The sequence below is a fragment of the Silurus meridionalis genome, chromosome 19 (assembly GCF_014805685.1).
Source record: "Silurus meridionalis isolate SWU-2019-XX chromosome 19, ASM1480568v1, whole genome shotgun sequence".
In the NCBI taxonomy this organism is placed as follows: Eukaryota; Metazoa; Chordata; class Actinopteri; order Siluriformes; family Siluridae; genus Silurus; species Silurus meridionalis.
In genome coordinates this window covers 710,072-726,144 of record NC_060902.1, presented here as the reverse complement: position 1 = coordinate 726,144, position 16,073 = coordinate 710,072, and the positions used below count along the sequence as shown (strand labels likewise).

Below are 16,073 nucleotides of genomic sequence, written 5' to 3'. Positions count from 1 at the left end.
AAGGTGTATATGAGATACTAAAATGGTTGCTGAAATGTGAGGGGTGTATTTACTTTTGTGAGATAGTGTGTGTGTGTGTGTGTGTGTGTGTGTGTGTGTGTGTGTAAATATAGTATATATAGTACTTACTGATTTTTGAATTTGGAAGGATTTGTTGTAAGTGGCCTTTTATGGTTTTGCTTTTTGTTGCTTTATGCTTTTATTGATTCTGTGAGACAGCGCTTATATTAAGACTTTTATGTTGTGTTAATAAAAAAAAATAAAGCATAAATTAAAAAGTAAAATATGTATGTTCATTAATTTAAACAAATTGGACTAAAATGTATTTAAAATATCAAGATATTGTTTATATTAACATACAATATCTTAATTCTGATACATGTATTAAGAACAACCCTCTCATATTACAACAGTTAAAAACTTTTTATTTAAAAAAATGAAGAAAAATCAACAGTAAAACCTTTTTCATCAACAAATAAACAAACCAAACAATAATAACAACAAGAACAAACAAAGGCACCTCAAAGGAATCCACGCCTCCGAACATCAGAGCAAAAAAACAATTAAACTCTTCTGATAAACTGTACAAAATGTGTATTATAAATAAACTCCGAGAAATGTAAAAAACAAGAGCAGTTCAAGAGATGAGGCAAACATCTGGCTGGAGAAACACCACACCGCAGGATTTCAAGAAAGAGAATAAAATCAGCACGAGACGTCATCTTTATGCTAACTGTAGCTAGGCATATTATAAAACTGATTCCTATGTTTAAACAGAAATTCCTAAAAAGGGAATTATTTATAAATGTAAGGCTTGCTAGATGAGTCTCGCTAACTCTTTATTCATTTTGTAACTGATTAGAGTTTTGCTACGCAGACACTACGGCCTGGAAACACGTCAGAATTTATATATATATATATTCCGGAAATGTTGGGATGTTTTTGAAATGAAAACTAAAACACTTTCAAATCATATGAACCAATATTTTATTCACAATAGAACATACAGAACATAACAAAAGTTTAAACTGAGAAATTTTACACTTTTATGCACAAAATGAGCTATTTTAAATTTGATAGTCTCAAAAAAGTTGACAGGGGCATGTTTAACATGGTGTAGCATCTTATCTTCTTCTCCAAACAGTTTGAAGACATCTGGGCATTGAGGTTATGATTTTCTGGAGTTTTGCAGCTGGAATTTGGTCCCATTGTTGCCTGATATCAGTTTCCAGCTGCTGAAGAGTTGTGGTCGTCTTTGGCGTATTTTCCGTTTAATAATGCACCAAATGTTCTCTGTAGGTGAAAGATCTGGGCTGCAGGTCAATTCAGCACCCAGACTCTACTACTTCAAAGCCATGCTGTTGTAACAGCAGCAGTATGTGGTTTTGCATCATCCTGCTGATATACACAAGGATTTCCCTGAAAGACAGACGTCGTCTGGAGGGGAGCATATGTTGCTCTATAACCTTTATATACCTTTCAGAATTCATATCCAAAACATGCAAGCTGCTCGTACCATATGCACTTCTGCACCCCATACCATTAGAGATGCTGACTTTTGAAATGAACGCTGATAACACGCTGGAAAATCCCACTCTTCTTTAGCCCAGAGGACACGGCGTCCGTGATTTCCAACAAGAATGTCATATTTGGACTCGTCTGATCATAGAACACTTTTCCACTTTAAAACAGTCCATTTTAAATGAGCTTCGTCCCACAGGACATGACGGTGCTTCTTGACCATGTTCACATATGGCTTCCTTTTTTTGCATGATAGAGCTTTAGTTTCTGCAGATGGCAGGGCGGATTGTGTTTAGTGACAGTGGTTTCTGGAAGTATTCCTGATCCCATTTAGTAACGTCAAATACACAATCGTGCTGATGAGTGATGCAGTGTCGTCTGAGGGCTTGAAGACCACAGGCATCCAACAAAGGTCTTCAGCCTCGTCCCTTATGCACCGAGATTTCTCCAGTCTCTCTGAATCTTTTGATGATGTTATGTACAGTAGATGATGAGATTTGCAATGCCTTTGCAATTTGACGTTGAGGAACAATGACGGTGTTGCCCATCTTTACTTCTGAGAGACTCTGCTTCAATAAGACCTTCTTTTTATAGCTAATCATATTACAGACCTGATGTAAATTAACTTGTTTAGTTGTTAGATGTTCTTCCAGCTGAATATTTTCAAAACTTCTGGCTTTTTCATCCCTTTGTTGCCCCTTGTGTCAACTTTTCTGAGACCTGTTGCAGGCATCAAAATTAAAATGAGCTCATTTTGTGCATAAAAGTGTGAAATGTCTCAGTTTAAACATTTGTTATGTTCTTTGTGAATAAAATATTGGCTCATGTAATTTGAAAGTCTTTTAGTTTTCATTTTATGAAAATGTTTAAAATGTTCCTACATTTCTGGAATTCGGGTTGTATTTCCCCGAGGCAGTGAGCGCAGGTTTGCATGGCAGCCAATGCGATGTTCTTGTGTTTTATCTCCTGAACTGCTCCAGTCTCTGGTTTATAGCAGCTGAGTGTTTTGAAACTATGAAATAAATTTTTTACAGGGCAAGAAAAGAAAAAAGTATGCAATCATATTTATATTGGAAACAAAAAAATCTGAAAATCTGCCAAACCTTATTAATTTTTTTCCCCTTTATTTGTAATAAATGTGGACATTACTTAATTCCACCTTATTAAAAATATTAATTACTATTTACTAATTACTATTATTACTATTATTATTATTTTTATTTTTATATCCTACAATTGTAAATAATGAGTATTCCTTTAATCATTCAAAATGATTACAGCTGGGTTTTTTAAATAATGGTCATAATTTATTCCATCTTTATTAAAATGAATGGGATTAATTATGTTTAATTATTAATTAATTGATTAATACATAATATTAATATATATATATATATATATATATATATATATATATATATATATATATATATATATATATATATATATATATATATATATATATATATATATATATTTTTTTTTTTTTCTTTGACAAATTATGACTGGATTTTGTGCAAATATAACGTACAACCTAGAAAACAAAAAAATGACATATTATTCATTAATCTCAAATTTGAACAACCAAAACAATTGTACATTTCTGAGTAAAAACCATAAATAACATCAAATATAAAAACAACACTGCGATGTAACATGTCATTTCATAGTTTCAAAACATGGTTTTTGGATTCGTAGTGAAAGCTGATTTTTTAGTAATACAAAATAAACAAATCTGTATTTCTTGACTAAAACCCAGATTTGTTTCCTTCATGAGGTGAACTGCATGATTTTAACCTGTCAAAGGCGTGTTTTTGACACAAAATAAAAATCACACTGACCAACAACAACAACAAAAAATATATGAATTGTGGGTTTTTTTTGTTTCTTTGTTTCTTTTTTTAAATAAAGGAAAATTGAAATTTAGTTCTGTGTTTTATTTAAAAAAAAGAAATTTGAAAATGTGAAATAATTAAAATGTGATCAGAGCTGAAAAGCGTCTTAATTTTTAGGGTTAAAGGTCATTGAAACTTTAATATAATAAAGAAATAAAGGATGATTTATAAAGGGGCGGCAGTGTTTTTTTTTATGTAAAATTTAAATACATTTTAAATAAAAAAATGTATTCTCTTGCAATATTCATGATGTCCTAAATAATATTTAATGCAAAAAATATTTTATTTCAGCTATCCAATAATTACCCATAATGCACTGCAAGTGTATCAAAGAGAAACAGCAGCATTCAGGTGAGTATGTAATAAACTGGTGTATATTCGCTAGCAGCTGAGCGTGACTTATACAGAGCATTAATCTCATAGCCTAACCGCTAATTAGCATATTGCCTGGTTATTTATAATTAGCTGCTGTAGTGCACTCTGTCCATAAGCACAGTCTTGCACCAAAAACTTTTGCCACTTGTTAGAAAAGTTCTCTAGAATTCATTTCATCTTCACGCTAACTTTTGGAATGCAGTCGTGATTATTTATTTCCTGTCAATAATTTAATGCGAAGATCGTCACCTGAATCGAGATATTATTAGTAAATGACTTTGTGGGTTTTCTTTGGTAGCTGATATAAAAAAAATAAAAAATAAAAACACGTACAGTATGCAGTGAAAAAATTAGCTTAATTATTTCATTTTTAAAAAGCAAATTACATTAAATTATCTTTATTCTCAACCAATTATATTTAAAAAAATCATACCGATGCAAAATTACAAAAATTTAAATTAGCATTTATTTACTTATTTTTGGATTTTTTTTCTTTTTTTGTTATTTACATTGATATACTTAAAGATGTTCTGCATATTAAACATTATTTTAATAGAAAATAAGCCCTTATTTTGCATTCAGACATCATGATGAAGCTTGATAAACTTTACTGAATTAAATCTTTTTTAAGAAAAATAATTTATTTTATTTAAAAAAATTGAGAAGTGAAAAGTGAATTTTTGGTGGCTAAAGAAAAATTGCTGTCAGTGTTCCTTTCCTACAGAGCTACGCAATTTCTATTCCTCTATTAGATTTTTTTTAATTGGATGGTACAGAAAAACAAAAGAAACATGCACACTACAAAAATCACTACAAAAAGACAAAATGCCAAAAAAAAAAAATCTTTTCAAGGCCGTGTTTACTGTTTTCCTGTGAATTAAACTATTTAAGAATTAAACCCAGCACCAAAAAAAAAATTTTTTTGTAATTAACCCAAATTATTTCACATCACAGAGAAAGTTTTTTTCATCACAGTATTTCACATCGTCATGACGCTTGTCTTGTTGTGACACTATAATGATGATGTGAAGGACAATTTGGGCTTTTTGCTTTTTGTTTAATGAAAAAATCACTTAAAGTCACTTCTTTTACTACAATTTTCTGTATTTTACTTACTTATTATTTGAGGTCCTGACTTCATGATTAAAGCCACATAAATTGTTTTATAAAAAAATGATTGTCTGTTGCATTAAAAAAAATAAATAAATAAAAAGAAAGTATTTGTTAAATTTTTTTTTACTTTGATAAAGAAGTGACTTTAAATGGTTCACCTGTAGCAAAAATAAAAATTAAAAACACTAAACTAATGACAAATAAAATAAAATGCATTGTTCATGTTTCAGTACAAAAATATCTCAAGCTGCTGCTGAAAAACAAAAGTAACACAAACAAAAATTAAAAACACTTGCATATTTTCCAAAAAAAAAGAAAAAAAAACAATGAAGAAAGGGTGGTGGTGTTACACAATCTCTCTCTCTCTCTCTCTCTCTCTCATGAATACATGACTCTAACACAATGTGTCTCTTCACCTTTTCAGGAATTTATATTATTCTTGTTTTTTTTTCTTTAGTTATCAAAATGGAAGAAAGCTCCTTCTCTGAAATCTCCCACCTTTTGGCTGAGTGAAAGATAAGTGAAGTCTGTTTTTCATTTCTACTCTACAAAAAAAGTGTTGCTTTGTTCATCTGTGTTTGTATCCATGTTTCTCGTTCTGCACGTCAGCGGGAAACTTGATTACCTCACAGACAAAGCACCATTACCCGCCGCATCACATCCACACCTCCCCACCGCATCATCACGTCCATCACACGGCCTGCAGAGACAAAGAGAGAAAACTCTCAGCTACATACAGGAGGAAAACAGAGATAAACAAGCAAGGACACAAACAGATGGACCTCAATTTACTGGCTAACAAAAACACAGACATACAGACTAAGAGACAGACAAACACCCAGACAGACAAGTATAGTTTTACTTGCTGACAGACAGATGTGCAGGAGGACAGTCAGTGAGATGAACAGGGAGACAGATATTAAGGCATTCATTCAGCAAGTCAGACAGACAAGTGGGCATGTAGACAGAAATGTGGTTGGATAGATAGACAGGAAAAAAAAACAGATGGACAGGTAGAAAGAAACTGAGGCACCACAGAGAACAAAACTGGAAACAGACAGTGAGACACAGGCAGACAAATGGGCAGGTGGACAAACAGACAGTGAGACAGGCAGTGTAATAGATAGACAGGCAGTCAGTGAGACAAATAATCAAACAAACAGATGAGCGGACAGACAGAGTGAGACAGACAGACAGTAAGACAGACAGATAGACAGACAGACAGACAGACAGAGTGAGACAGACAGACAGACCAAGACAGACAGTAAGGCAGACAGACAGCGTGAGACAGACAGGCAGACAGATCAAGACAGACAGTAAGACAAACAGACAGACAGTAAGACAGACAGACAGAGCGAGACAGACAGTAAGACAGACAGACAGAGCAAGACAGACAGTCCAGTGTACCTCAGCTTCACTTGCTGTGTTGGTACGTGTAGTTGGTGTGATCTGCAGTGGGTTCTATGGGGACTTGTTGATGGGTTCCGCTGTTCTCCTGAGGGCGATTAAATACCCATCAGAACTCAAACAGAACATACGTCTGACAAACAAAATGAAGGAACTTAACACTGATGCAGAGCTTCACCTGTCTCACCTCTACAGAGACGCTGGACGGGGGCACAGAGGTGTACTGAGGGATGTAACTCCCCTGCATAGTCGTATTCGCAGGCATGTACTGTGAGATCACACACATAGAAGGAGTTTCTTTTAACACCACTTATTCTTTTATACCTTCATCCAAATACTTATTACTAGAATATCTGGGACAGAGACAAGATTTTCTAAAGAAGAAGAGAGAGAGAAATAGAGAGAGAGAGAGAGAGAGAGAGAGAGATGGGGATGATGGAGTACCGTTCCAGCGCTTCCTAGTGTGAGGTGACTGAGCTGCTGGGTTAAGGGACTCATCAGGGAGGTGGGCTGGATGGACATGGTGTGGTCCAGAGTTGGGGTTAAAACGGTCCCCTGATCACAAATCACAGATAATTTTACACAAATCTGTTACACACACAGCTTTTTAACCACAAAACTAAGAGCAAAAACAGTCACATTAAAGACTGTGTAAAGAATTTCTGGCTTGTGATTGGTCAGAAGGTAAAGATTACAGTATTGTAAGAGTATTGTATGGAAGGAGTCTCCAGTGCGAGTGCTTAGTAACAGTCATTTACATGTAACAGAAACACAGTTGCTTTGGTGTGAGTGGAATGAAACACTCTAACACTATCTCTGCCTCATAACTCCACCCTATTACTCCTTATCTGATATACAGTATCTTACAAAAGTAAGTGCACCCCTCACATTTCTTCTGAAGGGACAATACTATAGAAATGAAACTTGGACATATTTTAGAGGAGACAATGTGCAGCTTTATAGCAGTACAGATTTACTGTACTCTAAAACTAACACAACATACAGCCATTGTTGTCTAAATATTAAAAATGAAAAGCTTTTATATAAATTTTGGATGTGACTGTGTGGAGGGTTTTGTTCTACTCACTGTGGGCTGCATGAGGTACGATTGGTGGTGCATCCATGACGGACTGTGAACCTGCAAATGTAATCATTCATATATTATACACCATGTGTGTATTCTACATAAACTTAGCTTATATACAATACATAGAGTTTATATAGAACAAACAGAATTTACTAATTTAATGTTTTTCTAAAAGATTTAGTTTATATAGAATATAATAGGTTCATATGATATTATATTTTGTTTCTTTTTTGGAAAGCTACATTCAATACTTTGACATAAATGTAAATCTACAGATGTGAATCATGAGATCATGATTCACAAAGCACTTACTAATTTATTGGGTATGACATAATTCTTCTTCATTAAACACATACCCTGCTCTTGCTGTAGCAAATTAACACTTCTTTTTATACTACAATTTACTTATTTTATTTGTAACCCTTTATCACTGACCTGGTATGACGGAACTTGGGAAGACATGTAGGGAGAGAGAGATGTCGGAGCAATCATTCTGTTTGGGGCGATGCTGTACGGAGACGAATAAAACCTACAAAATGGATAAAATAAAAAAATGTGCAAAAGGATGTACAATACAATAAAAAAAACCACGATGTGTTGCAGTAGTAATTGTGGCCACCAGGTGTCACAAGGATACAAACACATTGATGCTTTACTCTAAAACATTATTGAATGCATCAATTGTGATGTGTTACAGAGTGATAACGACATGGCGCTCACCCATTCTGTAAGGCTGTTGGGTCGTACGTTAGTGTCATTCCTCCCTGAAATCATAAAAATATTGTAGAATTTACTGTTCAGTGTCAAATCGTTTAAAAACAGAACAGCTCAAGACAAATATGTTCAATGTTGTGCATATCTATACAGATGCTCCCCACTTTATGAACATTGTGGATACGAACAAACCGGTACTCAAAGTGAATTTTGCTCGGAGTCGAAAAAATTGGACTAGAGGAGAGTCACCTCGTAGACTGTAACAAGTCTACATGATGCGCACTGGAATAGGGCCAATGAATCTTTTTATGTAAACTTTTTTAAATTCATTTTTATAATTTTTTTATTACCTTATACAAAATATTTTATACAGTATTTCCATTATTTTGATTTGTTTAAGTATATTTTATTGTTTATTTGATAGTATTTATAGCTCTTACATCATTAGGAGATATGCGCAGTCAATAACAAACACAGTAACAACTTACCTGTATTCCACTATATACCACAACATCTAAACTTATTTATACTGAACTATACTATAGACAACAACATCTATTTATACTGTAAACTATACTACACCATACTCAAGACTGTATAATACAAATTATACTATAAATTGTATACATCACAGGACACAATACTGCTGATATAATAGTATGCAATTGAGTAAAGAATGTATACGGAATTTAATACTGCATAATTCTATACACTGAAGAATGTTTCCAGTTTACATTTATTTGATTAAAGTCATCAGTTCTTTTATTGGCACATACTTTACAGAAAATTAATACAAATATTAACAAAAGAAATACATGTCTGCAATTCTCCCGTCTTCTTACCGTGTCAGTGTCTCTGCCCCAAGTCCTGCCGTTCTGCAGGTACTTCCCCTGATTCTGCCTCTTCTTTTGTCCCCCGTCAGCAAATTTACATAACAACGGTTCTGTGGGCACTAAAATACAACATACAATGCATAAGTACACTACGCAATTCTGTACACTATGCTATAGAGAGTGGGGTGTACTCTGTACACTATGCTATAGAGAGTGGGGTGTATTCTGTACACTACGCTGTAGAGTGTGGGGTGTATTCTGTACACTACGCTATAGAGAGCGGGGTGTATTCTGTACACTACGCTATAGAGAGTGGGGTGTATTCTGTACACTACGCTGTAGAGTGTGGGGTGTACTCTGTACACTACGCTATAGAGTGTGGGGTGTACTCTGTACACTACGCTATAGAGTGTGGGGTGTATTCTGTACACTACGCTATAGAGAGTGGGGTGTACTCTGTACACTACGCTATAGAGAGTGGGGTGTATTCTGTACACTACGCTATAGAGAGTGGGGTGTATTCTGTACACTCGCTATAGAGAGTGGGGTGTATTCTGTACACTACGCTATAGAGTGGGGTGTATTCTGTACACTACGCTATAGAGAGCGGGGTGTATTCTGTACACTATGCTATAGAGAGTGGGGTGTATTCTGTACACTACGCTATAGAGAGCGGGGTGTATTCTGTACACTACGCTATAGAGAGTGGGGTGTATTCTGTACACTACGCTATAGAGAGTGGGGTGTATTCTGTACACTACGCTATAGAGAGTGGGGTGTATTCTGTACACTACGCTATAGAGAGTGGGGTGTATTCTGTACACTACGCTATAGAGTGTGGGGTGTATTCTGTACACTACGCTATAGAGTGTGGGGTGTATTCTGTACACTACGCTATAGAGAGTGGGGTGTACTCTGTACACTACGCTATAGAGAGTGGGGTGTATTCTGTACACTACGCTATAGAGAGTGGGGTGTATTCTGTACACTACGCTATAGAGTGGGGTGTACTCTGTACACCACGCTATAGAGTGTGGGGTGTATTCTGTACACTCACGCTATAGAGAGTGGGGTGTATTCTGTACACCACGCTATAGAGTGTGGGGTGTATTCTGTACACTACGCTATAGAGTGTGGGGTGTATTCTGTACACCACGCTATAGAGTGTGGTGTATTCTGTACACTACGCTATAGAGAGCGGGGTGTATTCTGTACACTACGCTATAGAGTGCGGGGTGTATTCTGTACACTACGCTATAGAGTGTGGGGTGTACTCTGTACACTCACGCTATAGAGAGTGGGGTGTATTCTGTACACCACGCTATAGAGTGTGGGGTGTATTCTGTACACTACGCTATAGAGTGTGGGGTGTATTCTGTACACTACGCTATAGAGGCGGGGTGTATTCTGTACACTCACGCTATAGAGTGTGGGGTGTATTCTGTACACTACGCTATAGAGAGCGGGTGTATTCTGTACACTCGCTATAGAGAGTGGGGTGTATTCTGTACACTACGCTATAGAGTGTGGGGTGTATTCTGTACACTACGCTATAGAGTGTGGGGTGTACTCTGTACACTACGCTATAGAGGTGGGGTGTATTCTGTACACCACGCTATAGAGAGTGGGGTGTACTCTGTACACTCACGCTATAGAGTGGGGTGTATTCTGTACACTACGCTATAGAGAGTGGGGTGTATTCTGTACACTCGCTATAGAGGTGGGGTGTATTCTGTACACTACGCTATAGAGAGTGGGGTGTATTCTGTACACTACGCTATAGAGAGTGGGGTGTATTCTGTACACTACGCTATAGAGTGTGGGATGTATTCTGTACACTACGCTATAGAGAGCGGGGTGTATTCTGTACACTACGCTATAGAGAGCGGGTGTATTCTGTACACTACGCTATAGAGTGTGGGGTGTATTCTGTACACTACGCTATAGAGAGCGGGGTGTATTCTGTACACTACGCTATAGAGTGTGGGGTGTATTCTGTACACTACGCTATAGAGAGTGGGGTGTATTCTGTACACTACGCTATAGAGAGCGGGGTGTATTCTGTACACTACGCTATAGAGAGTGGGGTGTTTACTGTATGTACACTGTATATATACACTCACTCCCTCACCTGGCACTCCTGGTGGAGTTTTAATATATTTTCCATTAAAATGTTGAATAATGGCTTCACATTTCTCTGTGGACTCCATCCTGCAAAACACAAAATCCTTTAAGTTAATCAATAAATAAATTAATTGATTAATTAAATAGTCTGACAAACAGATTCATTATAACAGAAAAATGTTTATTCGATGCAAGAAAATTATTATAACTTGCTAAAGCGCTAAATAGATAAAGGTTTAAACTCCGCTTGACAATGAAATTAAACACAGACTTTTTGGTGCTTGCTTTATTTCATTATTTTTCTTGTATGTTTTGAGTGATTTTTCTTTTTATTCTTTATTCAGGCAAAAATCTCCCACAATCCTGGGCCTGAGACCACCTGTCAAGCTCCGCCTCTTTCTCAGTCACCTGATTATTAACGATACTCACCTGTTTGCAATCTCTCTCTCTCTCTCTCACACACAGTTTTTTTAACTTTATGTTCTCAGCAGGAAATTTGTGTGTTTTCATCTTTGCTTCAACACTTTTTATAACGTAAATTAATCTAATTACTGTCTTTTTTATTTATGGTAATATTTTAGGATGAATGTGAACTCTGACCTGACTCCAGGCCTCCTCACCTCAGCTACATCACTACCTGACTTTACTAACACACTTGTGGCTAAATGAGCACAAATCTCCACAACATCTACAATATTTTCACAGAGTGGAGCATAACATGCATCATAACAGCAAAAGGGGACACTGAGATGTTTCATCCAGGTGCCCAAAAACCTTTGGCCATTTAGTGTATAAGCATAATGTTTCCAAAGACAATTTACAAAGATTAGCACAAACAAAAGCAAAGAAAATGGAAGCAGTCATTATTTTGAATATTTAAGAATTTCCCCAGAACATTTCACTTCTGAATGTTTTTTTATAACACCAACATTTAGAAACGTTTTTAACTTACACTGACTTCATGCACAACAGACTTTATCACCGTCATAGACTTGACAGAGCTCTCCCTCTAGTGGCTAAAAGGAATAACATGTAAACAGGAAGTCGGGAGTGTTCACCTGGCGAACCCGACGCCTCTGCTGGTCCCGTTGGCGTCTCGAAGGATTCGTGTGGAAATCACCTGACCGAACGATTTCAGCATGGACTCCAGCTCCTGCTCATCCATCGACACGGGCAGGTTGGAGATGTACAGGTTAGTCGGGTCCTGCTCCTGTTGCTGACAACAACCACAGAGAAAAAAACTATTAAACCAGTAAAATGATTAACAATGAATTAACTATAACACAATAAAAAAACATTCAGAGCTAAAAGACTTTACTCCTTAGAGCATGTTGTTGTGTTACTGAGAGCCAGTGATCACAATGCTTAGAAAGAAAAAATTCTTTTTATAATTTTGATTTATTATAAAAAATAAAAGACAGAAAAAATAAATGTAGTAAAAATTAGTAAATGAGATAAAAATCTAAAAGAAATACAAAAAGAAAAAATTTTAATGCACAAAGAAATGAAAATAAATTATTTTCCTACTACAACCGATAAAATGGTATTTTTGTTTTAGTGAAAGAATAAAACTAAATGAATTTAGTTTTAAATAATTAAAACTAATTATAATATTTGAATAATTTGATAATACAAAGCTAAAAGAGGGACGGGAAGAATGCAAACAGAGCACGGATATAAAAACAAACAACGTTTGTTCACAATGATTTTGATTAATAACACGATAAAATGTTAAAAATAAAATATATTATTAGGATTATTATGTGGACTTACTTTGGCCATTTGGGCCTGAATGCCGGTGGACTTTAGAGCTGTTACAGCTTTTTGAGCTGCTGCAGGACTGTCAAAGTCAACAAAGCCATAACCTACACACACACACACACACACACACACACACACACACACACACACACACACACACACACACACACAATCATTTAAAAAATGCTTATTATTTAGGTTTTTTTGTCTTAAATATATCCTTTTTCACGTAAACCTTTTTTAATGCTGATTGTTATCATAAATAACATCTAAATGATAATAAAAATAAAAAAATTATATATTAATAAATCAATAATTTCTGCTCGTTGTGATTAATATAATGTAGTAATGACCAAATATTTCTATAATAATTTAATCGTGCTATTATTGTTCGTGTGATTTAAAGCCTCTGACCTTTGCACTTATTGGTTGTTTTGTCAGGATGGCTTTGGTGGATACGATCTTCCCGTACCTTCAAAAACAACACAGAATGATCAAACACACACACACACACACACACACACACACACACACACACACACACACACACACAAAAACACCCTATTCTGTAAGATCGAAGTGCCTTTGATGTTCCCATGCACCCTTCATTAAATTTTTCTCTGTGTGTGTGTGCGGGTGAGTGCACGTGTGTGTGTGTGTGTGTGTGTGTGTGTGTGTGTGTGTGATCTCATTGCTGTTGTTTTCCTGCAGGTTGAAACTTCACCCCAGGGACAAAAACAATTCTGTTCTGGTCTTCTCCACCTGTCTGCGTCACCCAAACAGAGTTCCGTCTGATGACATCATCGGCATCCTCGCAAGGTCACGTGACCTTGTGTTTATTAATCAACACCAACGTTATTAAAAGAAACAAAATAAAACAGAAGCGCTAAACTACTCGTTGCTACGGGAACGATAAGACGTCGAAGCTGCTGCTGTTGAGAATTAATCAACTTCTGGCAACCAATCATGTAAAGTGAGGGCTAATGGACAACTCATGATCATTCCAGCTCTAATAAACTTTACATGCAGGAAGCGTGTGTGTGTGTGTGTGTGTGTGTGTGTGTGTGGTTGTTCTGCACTGAAGTGAACTCTCTCTCGTTTGCTTTGACGTAAACTCAGCGCTGCTCCAGTAACCAGACCATGAAACTCGATCCCTCTGTCCTTCTCTCTTCCTCCCTCCTTCCTCGACTCGTCCTCTGGGTCCTAAAGCCCTACAATTCATTTTTACTTTTCATACCGAACCTTGTGTGTGTGTGTGTGTGTGTGTGTGTGTGTGTGTGTGTGTGTGTGTGTGTGTACTGCTCAATCACAAACACTACCATCTTACACCTGGAGGTTTACACCCTCAAACATCCCCAAAATCACATACATTCACCACAAACTCTCAACACAAACTGTCACACACACACACACACACACTCACCACAAACTGTCACACACATATACACACTCACCACACTCTCACTCACCACACACTCTCAACACAAACTGTCACACACACACACACACACACACACACACACACACACACACACACTCAGCACACACACTAAGCACACACTAAGCACACACTAAGCACACACTTAGCACACAAACTCAGCACACACACTAAGCACACACACTAAGCACACACACACTCACCACAGACACTAAGCACACACTAAGCACACACTCAGCACACACACTAAGCACACACAAACACTCAGCACACACTAAGCACACACACACAAACACTCACCACAGGCATGCAGCACACACTAAGCACACACACTAAGCACACACAAACACTCACCACAGACAATAAGCACACACTCAGCAAACACACTTAGCACACACACACTAAGCACACACACTAAGCACACACAAACACTCAGCACACACACTAAGCACACACAAACACTCACCACAGACGCTCATCACACACACACAAACTCAGTGCACACACACTCACCACACACACACACTCAGCACATACACACTCACCACACACACACTTGCACACACACTCATCACAAACACACTCACCACAGACACTCAGCACACACACACACACACACACACACACACACACACACACACACACACACACACAAACTCTCAGCACATACTCAGTTAACACACTCAAAATACACACACACAATCAGCATATACACACACACACACACACACACACACACACACACACACATTCGTCCAATTAAATACAAGATAAACAAAAGAAAAACAGGAACTAAAATCTAACAAATAAAAACCAAATTAATAAATAAACTAAGGTTCTGAAAACTGGTACTAAACAGAAACTAAATTCTAAAAACTGAAACTGAAGAAGTGAAGTTTAAAGACTGGAACTACACTGAGAAGTGACGTTTTAAAGTCTGGAACTGAGCCGAGAACCTCTTAGTCCTGAATGTGGTTCCTTCAGGTTCCTGAACTGAAATTCTAATGATTTTATATGTTTGGCGTTCAGAGTGTTGGAGTAACATCGCTGGAGGAAACCCTGCTCCATCACTAATCTTTTCTCTACAGATCTGGCAGCGTGTCCAGACATTCCTGTCTGTCTCGACACTGTGTGTGTGTGTGTGTGTGTGTGTGTGTGTGTGTGTGTGTGTGTGTGTGTTGGCTCTACCTGTGGGTTACTCACTGAAGCAGAAAATTGTACATTAGATTCCAGTAAACCGTGCGCAGGTATAAACAAGTCACCTGACTTTACCCTGACTTCATGCTTTATGTAATAGTTCTCTCATCACTGCGCTCTGATTGGTCAGTAGCCGGTGATTAATTCTCTCTCTGATATTATTAATAATTAGGACACGCTGTATAGGAAAATAATCAGCTTAGAAGGAGTAACTGTGTGTGTGTGTGTGTGTGTGTGTGTGTGTACCCAGTAACACTCAGTTGTGTATAGGTTATATAATTTGTGTGAGTAGTTGTGTGATGGTTTTAACAGATGACGTTGTGTATAAAGATTTAAACACCGCAGCTGCTGCAGCCGAGATGCCGAGACACAGACGTCTGAGTTTTTCCACATGTTGCAGTGTCTGCTTTGTGTGTGTGTGTGTGTGTGTGTGTGTGTGTGTGTGTGTGTGTGGGCGCGCAGAGTCATAGCCGTGAGAGTGGTTGAGTTGAGATAAAAGTCCAAATTTCCAGTGTGAATCAACACCCACTCAAATAGTTTCTCCTTATGTATCTCCACTTGTTTCTCACGTCTCTTCTCATGTATCTCACATCTTTAATGTTTCTCTT

At 36.9% G+C, this 16,073-nt stretch overlaps 2 protein-coding genes and 1 long non-coding RNA gene across 3 annotated transcripts in view; 2 read left to right on the top strand and 1 right to left on the bottom strand.

Moving 5' to 3' along the window:
- Positions 1-260, top strand: part of faim2b (Fas apoptotic inhibitory molecule 2b) — a 10,258-nt gene extending 9,998 nt beyond the window's left edge. Inside the window, exon 12 of the mRNA XM_046874759.1 lies at positions 1-260. This exon is cut by the window's left edge and continues 2,742 nt beyond it. The gene's annotated coding sequence lies outside the window, so the exon portion shown is untranslated.
- Positions 261-4,106: 3,846 nt separating this feature from the next.
- The window catches only part of rbms2a (RNA binding motif, single stranded interacting protein 2a), a 31,088-nt gene continuing 19,121 nt past the window's right edge, over positions 4,107-16,073 (bottom strand). The window contains 13 exon segments of the mRNA XM_046875317.1: positions 4,107-5,604; positions 6,312-6,399; positions 6,499-6,579; positions 6,756-6,866; positions 7,399-7,449; positions 7,834-7,927; positions 8,119-8,162; positions 8,955-9,064; positions 11,077-11,156; positions 12,128-12,285; positions 12,843-12,934; positions 13,245-13,271; positions 13,274-13,302. Coding sequence (XP_046731273.1) covers positions 6,319-6,399; positions 6,499-6,579; positions 6,756-6,866; positions 7,399-7,449; positions 7,834-7,927; positions 8,119-8,162; positions 8,955-9,064; positions 11,077-11,156; positions 12,128-12,285; positions 12,843-12,934; positions 13,245-13,271; positions 13,274-13,302 — 958 coding nt within the window. The 3' untranslated portion in view covers positions 4,107-5,604; positions 6,312-6,318.
- Positions 12,128-13,862, top strand: LOC124402345. Its single transcript, XR_006928699.1, has 2 exons — positions 12,128-12,261; positions 13,542-13,862. It is a non-coding gene; the product is annotated as an uncharacterized LOC124402345 (long non-coding RNA).